Source organism: Lotus japonicus, chromosome 4 (genome assembly GCF_012489685.1).
Source record: "Lotus japonicus ecotype B-129 chromosome 4, LjGifu_v1.2".
NCBI lineage: Eukaryota > Viridiplantae > Streptophyta > Magnoliopsida > Fabales > Fabaceae > Lotus > Lotus japonicus.
In genome coordinates this window covers 18749704-18760403 of record NC_080044.1, presented here as the reverse complement: position 1 = coordinate 18760403, position 10700 = coordinate 18749704, and the positions used below count along the sequence as shown (strand labels likewise).

Below are 10700 nucleotides of genomic sequence, written 5' to 3'. Positions count from 1 at the left end.
TTGAAGTTTTCTGAACTTATGTTTCTTATTTCTTCTTGACTTCTTGTTCCTTCTCTCTGGTTATTTCTTCTGATTTCTACTTTAAGATTCTTATTTGATTCTAATTCTTTTGTCCTTTTCAAGTACTGTTGGTTCTCCTTGCTTGCACATGGGCAGGGGCGGAGGCAGTGGGGTTACTCATTGGTGCCACAGTCACCCTCAAGTTATGAATTTCTTCTAATGAATTCTGCTATATATGCTTCCCCTCTTTCAATTATGTACTTCCCTCTTTTCAGTATCACAGTATGTACTCAGTTAATTTCTTTTCTTTTGGTTTCTATGAGGAACCCACAGTTAACTCCCTTATCTCCCTTAGCTAACATTCAGTCTTGATTTAGTAAACATGAAGTTTGAATGGTAGCTTGCATTTTACTAAAACTAATTTCTAGCTATGTTCATTTTCTGTCCCTAATTCATATTTATTCCAAGTATTTTTCTTTTCATAAATTGGAACAGATCAATTAGTTGGAATTCATATAATGATGACGTCCACTTTGGCTCCGAAGGTAGAAGACTAGAAAAGATACCAAATCGTATGAAGTTAGTTAGAAATATAAGGAAGCAGGTGAATCTTCATATAGTTGTCATCTCTCCGCTGTTTGTTATGTTGGGTATTATATGTTGTTTCTAGTTTCTGTAACAAGTTTTAATTGTTTTCATATATAATGGCCATGTGCAGTTTCAAAAGTTTGTAACCACTCATATATTATGGTGGAGAGGTCTTGCACAGTTTTTGGAAGTTAAAGGATACATCATGGAAGGAGATGACAAGGTATTCTTGCTTTAACTAGAAAAAACCAATCCTTGTATATCAATATTGCAAGTTCAGAATCAAACTGTGTGCTATTTGTTAAGCTTTTTCTATCTTTGGTTTATGATTGCTAAATGAAACTTGGTGGGCAGAACACCACTCCATCATTTTGTTGCCCAACAGTGGTCATTGCAACAACTTTAATATAATATAATGCCTAACTTCAATATAGCATTGCAATAACTTTTATTTGATAGCTACACACTTCATCAGTTCATCTATATTTCTCTATTGAGTAATTAAAATATATTGTCTCTTTTCAGCCTTCCTGGATATACCGTTCCACCGTTGCCGAGGGTATACTTTAAGAGGTAGTGAGGTACCCACATCTCTTCTTTTGCAGAATTAGGTTACTCTCTCTATTCTTCTTAAAATAAATGATTTGTCTCTTAATATGAATGTTGTTCTAGATGAGAGAACTTAGTGTTATTCTATTTGTTGATGCAACTTAATGTGATGCAATTTGTAGAAAGATGTGTGGTTCAACGGCTGTTTTTATGTGTTTTACTTTTATCGTATTTAAAATTTTTGTTTTGATGTAAATGCTGAAAGTGCGTTGCTTCTTTAGATTTCTTCTCTATGCTGAAAGTGCCTACAGTTTTTCTATGGGAGTATTCAAGGGCAAAACAGGGGTCATTGGCGGCGGTTTCAACCGCCGCTATATTATCAAGTAGCTTGGCGGCGGTTTAAACCGCCGTTAAATATTTAACGACAGTTTGCGCGGCGGTTCCTCAAACCGCCGGTAAAGTTGTCCGCGACGCTCAACTTAGCGGCGGTTGGCCAACCGCCGGGAGTCATTTTTAGCGGCGGTTTAAACCGCCGCCGGTCCTACTTACAACCGCCGCCAACTGTCAGTTTTCTTGTAGTGAATGTTAACTAGAGGTATTGTTCTAATCTGCATAAATTAGTATCCCTATATAAATAAGCTTATAACAATGAAACCGTAATTATTTTATTCAGAACGAATCAATAAAACGAAAATGTAGCTACTTTACAGCCGTAGACGTAAGTAATTTAGTCGAACTACATGCCCAAGTCTTGAGTTGTGTGTTTCTCTCTACTCTGATTATGTATTCGTGTTACTGTTGTAACAAATATTTTTATTTAGTTACAATGTAATCCTTCAAACAATTTCCAATCCTTCTTCTTCTTTGCATCACTGAAATTTTGTGCCAAAGCATTGGAATCTGAACCATCGCTTTCAGCGTCCGCCGGCCACACTCTCTCCATATGTCGCCCTCTTGGTCGTCAATAAAGTCCCCATGACCAAAACTCGATCTATCGCATAGGACAATAATCTATTGGGCTTCACATTCAAAATAATTTATGGGTATCACATTTACAGAATTCAACTAGTAAAACAAATTAAAAACCATCCAAGTATTGCTGGCAGATCATATATATTTACATTATTGACTGATTCATATTGATCCAATTAAATGAATTGATTTCAAGAAAAGAAAAAAATCCTAATATTCCACCACCCAGTTTTGTTGTTTTCATTCTGGTACATTGTTGTCATTAGATAGAGATCGATGATACACGGATGCCAGATGCTGCTGGTACGCATTGTTCCAATGTTAACATTAATAACAAAGTTTAATTTAGTTCAGTTGTTGGAGTTAAAAGTGCTGCAGCTGCTGCTGCTAATTGTATATCTGTGAACAACAAATTAATCTCCTCATGCAGCATGCAACTTGCAAATCAGTTATCTATCCAAGTTGAGGGATCCATGGACGCTATATGATCACTTGCACATGCTTCTCTTGCATTTTCCATCACCTTAATTATGCATTCAACTATAGCTATGCAATCTGACAGTGGCAGTTAGTGAGATATAAAGAGCCTCTGATTCCACCTAATTGAGCTGCCACGAAATTGTCCATAAAACTGCGCCAATTGCCACCGCCATGACTTTGCCTGACCCTGCATCCACGTGGCCGTGTCCTACCCAAATGTTCACTGCCACTGGAAATTTCCCATTCCCTGACTTGATCAAACTGCATTATTCAAACCATATCTGTATTTTAGTTTTATATTTTTTCAAGAAAATTTAGCTACATCTTCATAAATGTGAGATAATAAGATCGAACACCGAAAAAGTCATTCGTTGGATGAGACCACTATGGTATCCAAAACAAATAGCGTCTGTTAAGAAGAAGAAAAAAAAAATTGCAAGTTGTTGTAGATTATACCTTTTGGATTTGGGAGGTAAGGGACAGAAAGTGATGATGTAATCCGCAGAAGCACAAGTGAAGGTGCTAGTTCCATCGTCATAAGCATAGCTATAAGCGCGTGGGCACGCACTCTTGAAGAACTGCGAGTAGGAACTTGGCTTGCATGTTTGAGGATTCGCGTAATCGCCACTGCAACAATATTGCGGATCCCCAAACGCTTCACACGCGCTCTTGCACGCCACGCTCTTCCCTCCACCGCCTCCTTCTTCCTCCATTTTCACCTTCAGCTCCGCCGGACACCCTCCATTCAAATCCACCATGCAACCGGTCGACGAGCAGTTCCCTACGCTGGCGCCATCGGGGTCCACCGTCGTGGGGAGGTTGTAACCGTCGACCAGGCTGACGTCGTAGAAATCCAGCCCTCCTGCACCGTTCAAGGTGAACTCCGCGAGTGTTGCCGGCGGGATGGCACCTCCGCCGGAGCACTCGATGGTGGAGGAGCCGCAGTCCCCCGTGGCACATGTGAATTTCCCCGCGGTGTCTGTGGAGCACATGGTTCGGCCCCAAACGCGGCCGGACCAGGCTGCCGGCACAGTGAAAGTGTTGGACTCGCCGGGCTGCAAGGCAAAGCCCGTCGTGGCCAGCTGTTCTGTGCCGGCGCCTGATAAAATGCCCGGCCAAACAGGGTAGCTGCACTTGTTCACAATGGTGAACATGGCTGCATTCGAACCTGCACAAATTCAATGTTTAATTTGTTTTAATAACACTCAAATTCTCAAATAAAAACAAATAATTTGTATGCATAATATATCTAGCTATAATTATATATAGTTTTAAATTATTTGTTACACTTATAATGAGTCTTTTCTCTTTGGATTGGTTAGATGGATTTAATTAGTAACAGTTGTTTATGATATGATCATTACATGGTAATCTCTCTCTGTGCAGTGGAAAATTTAATCACCTTTTAGGAAGTGAAAGAGAAAGAGGAAGATCAGAGACGCAGCAAATTGAATTGAAGAAGGCATTGTTGAAAATGTCAGGCAAATGAATGCAGATGCAGGATAGAAAGTGAAATATAGATGGAGTAGCTAGTGTTGTTGGAGGTGTATGAAACAATGCTTATTTTGTAGTGGCAGAGAGTTGAGTTGGGGGGATAGAGTTTGATATCACACCAAGTTCTCTTTTCTCTTTTTTCTCATTTTTCTTTTATTATCTTTTATCTTTTATTATCTTTGACATTATCTTTGACATTATCTCTCATTTTTCTCTTTTATCTTTTATTTCTATTATATCACTTATATTTGCATTTCTCGTGTTATATTTCTATTTCTATTTAACAAATCGGATAGATGTTAAATAATTAAATAAGTGTGAATGAATCATTCTTACACAAGTGTTACAATCCATTCACACTTATAGTATTTTTCACTTCATTTTCTATCTATTTTTATTTTCAATTTCAATTACATCACATATATATTACAACTATTATTTTCCACTTCACTTTTTATCTCTTTCTTCCAATTAATCCACTAATATAAAAAAAAAAAAAAAAAAAAATTGATGCAGTGTGAATTGAATTTTCTCCATTATAAAGAGGGATTTTAGCGTGGGGGCTATGTGTGGTTGTGGGCCCAGGGAATATACGGTATGGGTCAGGTCCCACTTTAGCAGTTGCACATGCATGCATAAGCCACCGTCAGTCACAGACACAGTCACACAGCTGAGATTGGCAAAGTGTCTCTTTTTAGAACATGGCAAAGTGTCTTAATTTGATAGGTGAAGATTTCATTTATTAGCATATTTAACCTCCAAATCCAAAGAAACTTTTATCTTTTTCATCAAAGAACCAACCTATTTATAAAATCACATATTAAGGCTTTTTCCTATAAATCAAGAGTATTGCTTTCTATTGATGCTCTTACTCTTTACACAAAAACACTCCAATAAAACGTCAAACAGAGTGCTTAGAAAGAAAGATTGAGGTCAATTGGGACTGACCTTCACTCAGTTACTCTTGTGTAGTTACCAATTTGATTATTTTTCATATGAATATTTTTTCCCCTGCTGATGACTACCTCTGTGTTGAAAGTTGCTAAATCCGTGTGAGCACATGCTCCCCACTATGAATGCCATGCCATAAACACATATGCAATACAATGCATTTTGCAATAATTGGTGCATTTCTAATCGATCAAAATAATGGATTTAAAAGCTTATGACTAAAAAATACTATGAGGTACAGTTTGTCTTGTAAACACAACTTTCACTACCTATTAAATAACGGCAAAAGTTATTATGGGTATGTTTGATAGGAAGTTTCAGTTTGCATAGTAATAGATAAATAGACACAAAAATAACTCTTAAAATAGTGATAGTTATTAAAAAAACGAATGAAATAATTTATACTTTATAACCTCTAATTAGAAATGTTTTAGTAATAGCATGAAACATCACTTGATTCTTCTAAAACTTAGAGCATTGAGAATGATATGCTCATGTGATTTTTCATTTTTAAGGGTGAAATAATTAATTATTTTAAAAGCTTAAATGTTGGGCGACCACATGAATGATTATATATATATATATATATATATATATATATATATATATATATATATATATATTGGATATAAGTTGGTAAGGGGTTCGGAAGCAAGCAGATTAAGGGGATTAGAATTAAAGCTGGTAAAAGAAGTAGGATGCAGCCAGACTACAGAAACAATAAATTAACTGGAATAATAAAAGCGCAGTAAATAAATAAATTAAAAGGAGGCTCAGCCTTCCATTGACAGAATTAAATAAAACAGGAGGCTTAGCCGTCCATTAAACAAGATTGCAGAAGATTGTTATTATTGAAATTTGAAAAAGATTGAAAGTACAGAAACAGATTGAATAATTGAAACACATTGAAAAGACAAAGCAAGAAAAGATAAGACTTACAGTTTATCTCTCTAGGATCTGAAACAGATTGAATAACTGAAACACATTGAAAAGACAAAGCAAGAAAAGATAAGACTTACAGTTTATCTCTCTAGGATCTGAAACAGATTGAATAACTGAAACACATTGAAAAGACAAAGCAAGAAAAGATAAGAGTTACAGTTTATCTCTCTAGGATCTGACTATCTCTCTGTCTAAAGTCTGCCTCTTAACATAAGAAGGACTCTCTATTTATAGAAAAATACGAGCACTGTTTGAATAGTTCCGGTTATGAACAGGAACTGTTCGGTACTAACTACAGTGAAAAGTCAACTTTGCTACAGTAAAAAGTACAATTATTGAGTTGAAAATCAAACAAGTTCATCTTCACTGTCTTCCAGGCTGTCTGGGACAAAACTGGAGTCAGATTCTGATTGAGATGGAATCCGATGCTTTTCTTTTCTCTACAAAGGGTTCTTTGAAGAAGATGCTTGATTATCTTTTGAATTCTTTTGTAGTAGTTGAAGAGCAACTTGGAGGCTCTTTAATAAACCTTCCTCTGAAGAGGCACCTGCGAGTGTTGTAGTGATGTGAGCCTTCTGGTTGAGCAGGAGGCAAGATTGAGGACTTGCATGATTCAGATATTTCTTATTTGATCTAAACCAAAGATTGATATTTTCTTTTGAAACTATCGAAGCATCAAAGTTTTTCCACCATTTGATTGAGGCATGTTTGTGGAGCTCAGGAAGGTTCTTGGTTTTAATAAAGTACTGCCATGCAAAAATCCAAGACATCGAAAAGATTGTACAAAAATTTAAACTAATCGGATAGTTATTTAAATCCTTATTCCAATTTTTTGAAAATAGTTTGAATCCCTCCAGTACTTCGGGGGAAAGATATCATTTATAGGTCCAAAAAAATCTCACCCAGAGTGGAACCAATTTGGAAAAGAGTAATTGGTGGCTTTCTTGAAATAGATAAGCTAGGAATGCTTAAGATTTTTATTCTGGAAGCCGAGAATGGTATTTTCCCAGGCTCTGACATAATCCCAATAATTAAAACCTTTTGGGTCGAAGTTCTTGGAGAATTTCTTGGTCTTGTTGGGATTGTTACCAAAGTCTGAAGGTTTAAGAACTCTCATGATTTGAAAATTTGAATGAGTTATTAGGGATTCATCATTCTTATCCCTAAAGTGTTTGATTTCCACATTATCTGTATCTACAAGAATAAACTCATAGAAGTTTTGGGTTTTGTTGTGGCTGATTGGTTCAAGGTGGCTTGATGTCGGGAAAACGTTTAAAGTTGTTATAACGACTAAGAGCTCACCACTAGTCTGATCCCAATACTCTGGTTCGACCAATATGATAAATTTGGAGTTTGGCTTTTTGAGGTATTCTTGTCTGGAGGCCATTTTAGCCTTTTCCCTATAGAGATATTCACGGGTGAGATAGTCAGGGAGAGAGTTTGTTGAGCCTTTTATATATTCTATGTCAAAATCAAAGACACTTAAAATAGCTTGCCATCTAGCAAAAATTTGTTCTGAAGCTAGATTTTTAACATCCTTTTGTAATATATCCTTGGCAGATTTACAATCTACACGGGCTAAAAACTTTTGGTTTATCAAATCCAATTGGAATTTTGAGATGAATAAAACAATTGCTAAACCCTCTTTTTTGACAGTAGAATAATTCTGCTGAGCAGGATTCCAGTGTTTTGAAGTAAAAGTAATAATTTTTTCTTTGTCTAAACTTCTTTGTTTCAAGATGCCTCCAAAGCCAATATGAAAAGCATCAGTTTCAACAATTTTAAAAGCTTGGGGATTGGGTAAATAAAGACAAGGAAGACTTTTGACTTGAGACTTTATTTGTTTGACAACATTGGTATGGACATCCGACCATGGAGGAGGATCCTTTTTGAGTCTATCATGAAGGGGTTTTATGAGGTTGCTAAGTTGTGGACAGAAATCAGCAACATAATTGAGGCAACCCATAAACCTTTATAATTGAGTTTTATCAATAATTTGATCAGGAAATTTGTCTGTAAATTCAATGGCACGATTGATAGGAATTATAGTCCCTTGGTGGATATTGTGTCCAAGGAATCTGATTCTGGTTTGGAAGAGACTAATTTTTTATCTGAAAACAGCAAGACCATTTTTCTTAATAGTGGAAATGAAAATGTTGATATGCTTGAAATGTTGATCAATGGATTGGGAAAAGACCAGAACATCATCAATGTAGACAATTGTAAATTTTTAGTAGGGATTAAAAATATCATTCATGATCTTCTGAAATTCAGAAGGGGCGTTTTTTAATCCGAACGACATAACATTCCACTCATATTGTCCAAACGTGACAGTAAAAGCGGTTTTATACCTATCTTCTTCTTTGATTTGAATTTGCCAAAATCCGGATTTCATGTCAAATTTGGAAAAGATTTTAGCATTATGTAATCTTGCAAGAAGATCTTTTTTGTTAGGGATAGGATACATATTCCAACAGAGGGCTTGATTAAGAAGCTTGTAATTAATTACAAGTCTGGGAGTTCCTCTTTCTATTTCAGCTTGCTTGTTAACATAAAAGGCTGAACAAGACCATGGACTCTTACTTTTGCGGATTAATTTTTTGCTTATAAGATCGTTGATTTCTTTTTGACAATATTAAAGAAGTTCTTCATTAATTTGGAGTGGCCTAGCTTTGGTGGGAATTTGCCTATCATTGAAATCTTTTTCATAAGGGAGATCAACCATATGGCGTTTTCTCTCCCAAAAAGCGTTTGGTAAATCAGAACAAATGGAAGATTGAATTTCTTTAAGGAGGTTTTCAATCCTAGATTGGTTCGAAGATTGTTGTAATTGGGCTTCAACGTTCTTGAACGAAATCTCATCTTTGAGAAAATTAATATGTCTTTCTTTATAAGATATGACATTCAAATTCTTGACAAAAGGAGGTTTGGAAAATTTGAAAGTAATAGGTTGTCCTAGATGTTGGACAGTAATGCCATCTTCAGTTGTCAGATAAGGGAAGAGTTTTTTTATGAAGGGTGTTCCAATAATTACCTTGCTACTCAGATTTTTGACAAGCAAGAAAGATGTTTCTATTTCAAGATTTTCGTTTTGAACGATAGCCGAAGAGATTTTATACCTGATAATGAGCTTAGAACCTTCAACAGCACTGTGTTTTTCAGTTGTTTTTTCAAAATATTTAGTAGGAACAAGTCCCTCTAAAATGCAGCTAGAATCAGTCCCAATGTCAAAAAGAGCTGAAGTTTTAAAGCTAAAATCTCCTATGATGATTTTGACATCAATATAGAAATTTTGGATTGTAACATAATTAATTATTTGCAAGAAATATTCAATATCATTTTCAGGATAATTGTTATCTTCGTCGTTAGGTAATTTTGATGTTGAAGGTTTGAGGGTTAAATAATCATCTTCATACGACTTTTCTTCAATCTAGCTATCTAAGATGAGCTGTTGGCTAGCCTGTTGTTGCTTCAGGCTTTTGACCTTAAATTTTAAGTTGTTGACCTCATATTGGAGATCCTGGATGGTAACAGGCTTAATACTGGATTTCTCAAGTCTCTTAAAAGTTTCTCTAAGATTAAACTTGTTGGTGGTGAAAGGACCCCTAGGAGGTTTGCCTTCTAAGGTGGATTATAGTCTCTCAAGATATTTCCTTTTCTCTTCTGGGTCAGGAATGGCATTAATTGTCGTAAAGAGAAAATCTTGCTCATTGGTTAGGACATTAATAGAAGAGAAAGATTGAGACCAATCATCATTCTGGATGTGATTAAGGTCCTCAGATTTGTCAGAATTAGGAGAATGTGATTCTTCCTCATCAGAAGATTGGACAAGGAGGTTGTTGAGCTTGTCTTCTACTTCGGGGTCAAGTTTAAGCTCTGAAATCTTTCCTTGGAGTCGTCTCCTATGAAGTGTCGGGCTATGGTGAAGATGAGAGTATTAACAACATCAGAGGTATATGCTTCATCTTCCCCTCTGATGGGGTTACTCTCATCATCATGCTTGATGGTTGTTAGGACTTGGAGTCTTTCATCATCAGTGAGATAGTTATCCCACCAACCTTTGAGTTGACCGCAGAAACCTACTATGAGGATTTCTACAATTAGGGTTTCTGGACAGCTGTTTGAAGTAGCATAGGCTATGCTACCATTTTCATATTTTGGAGGATTTTGGTGATATCATACCCATTTTCACCATCAATGTTCCATTCATAGATATTGTTGGCACTGAAGCTCTTGAAATTAGAAGAATCTATTTCTTCTAATAATAAGTCAGAAGCAGTGGCCCTATTGTAATAGAGTTTGGTTCCTTTTCTCCAATTTTTTCCTGGATTGTGTATGACAGGGGTGGTTTTAGGTAAAACCTCAACAGATTCTGTTGAATTCACTTCTTCGATGTTGTTTACGGATGGTTCTAGTGTTAGTGAGGTATCTTGGACAACAGTATTGAGAAGTCTGAGTTGTTCAACTACCTTACAAAGGAACTTGTTGTCTGCATCTTTTTCGGTTTGGGTATTTTGGATGTTTAGTTTAGAACCTTTTGTTATTTGGTAAGGTTTAAACAAGGGTTTCTCTTTGTGGTTTTCTTTTTGAATCCCTGAAGAAGAGGGAGTTTACATCTTAACTTTTACTTTGTACACAAGTTGGAAATAGGCTTCATCACCTAATGCTTGTAGGTATTTGTTTGTGTGGTTGACTTGTTCCATGAGATCTTTGATATCTTTCCA

At 36.0% G+C, this 10700-nt stretch overlaps 1 protein-coding gene across 1 annotated transcript; it reads right to left on the bottom strand.

The window, feature by feature from the left end:
- Window positions 1-2206: 2206 nt before the first annotated feature.
- Window positions 2207-4166, bottom strand: LOC130716272 (pathogenesis-related thaumatin-like protein 3.5). The gene is made up of 3 exons (XM_057566482.1): window positions 3992-4166; window positions 3046-3757; window positions 2207-2850 (listed from the first exon to the last, which is right to left on the bottom strand). The coding sequence occupies exons 1-3, from the start codon at window positions 4053-4055 to the stop codon at window positions 2709-2711; spliced, it is 918 nt and encodes a 305-aa protein (XP_057422465.1). The 5' UTR covers window positions 4056-4166; the 3' UTR covers window positions 2207-2708.
- Window positions 4167-10700: the final 6534 nt, after the last annotated feature.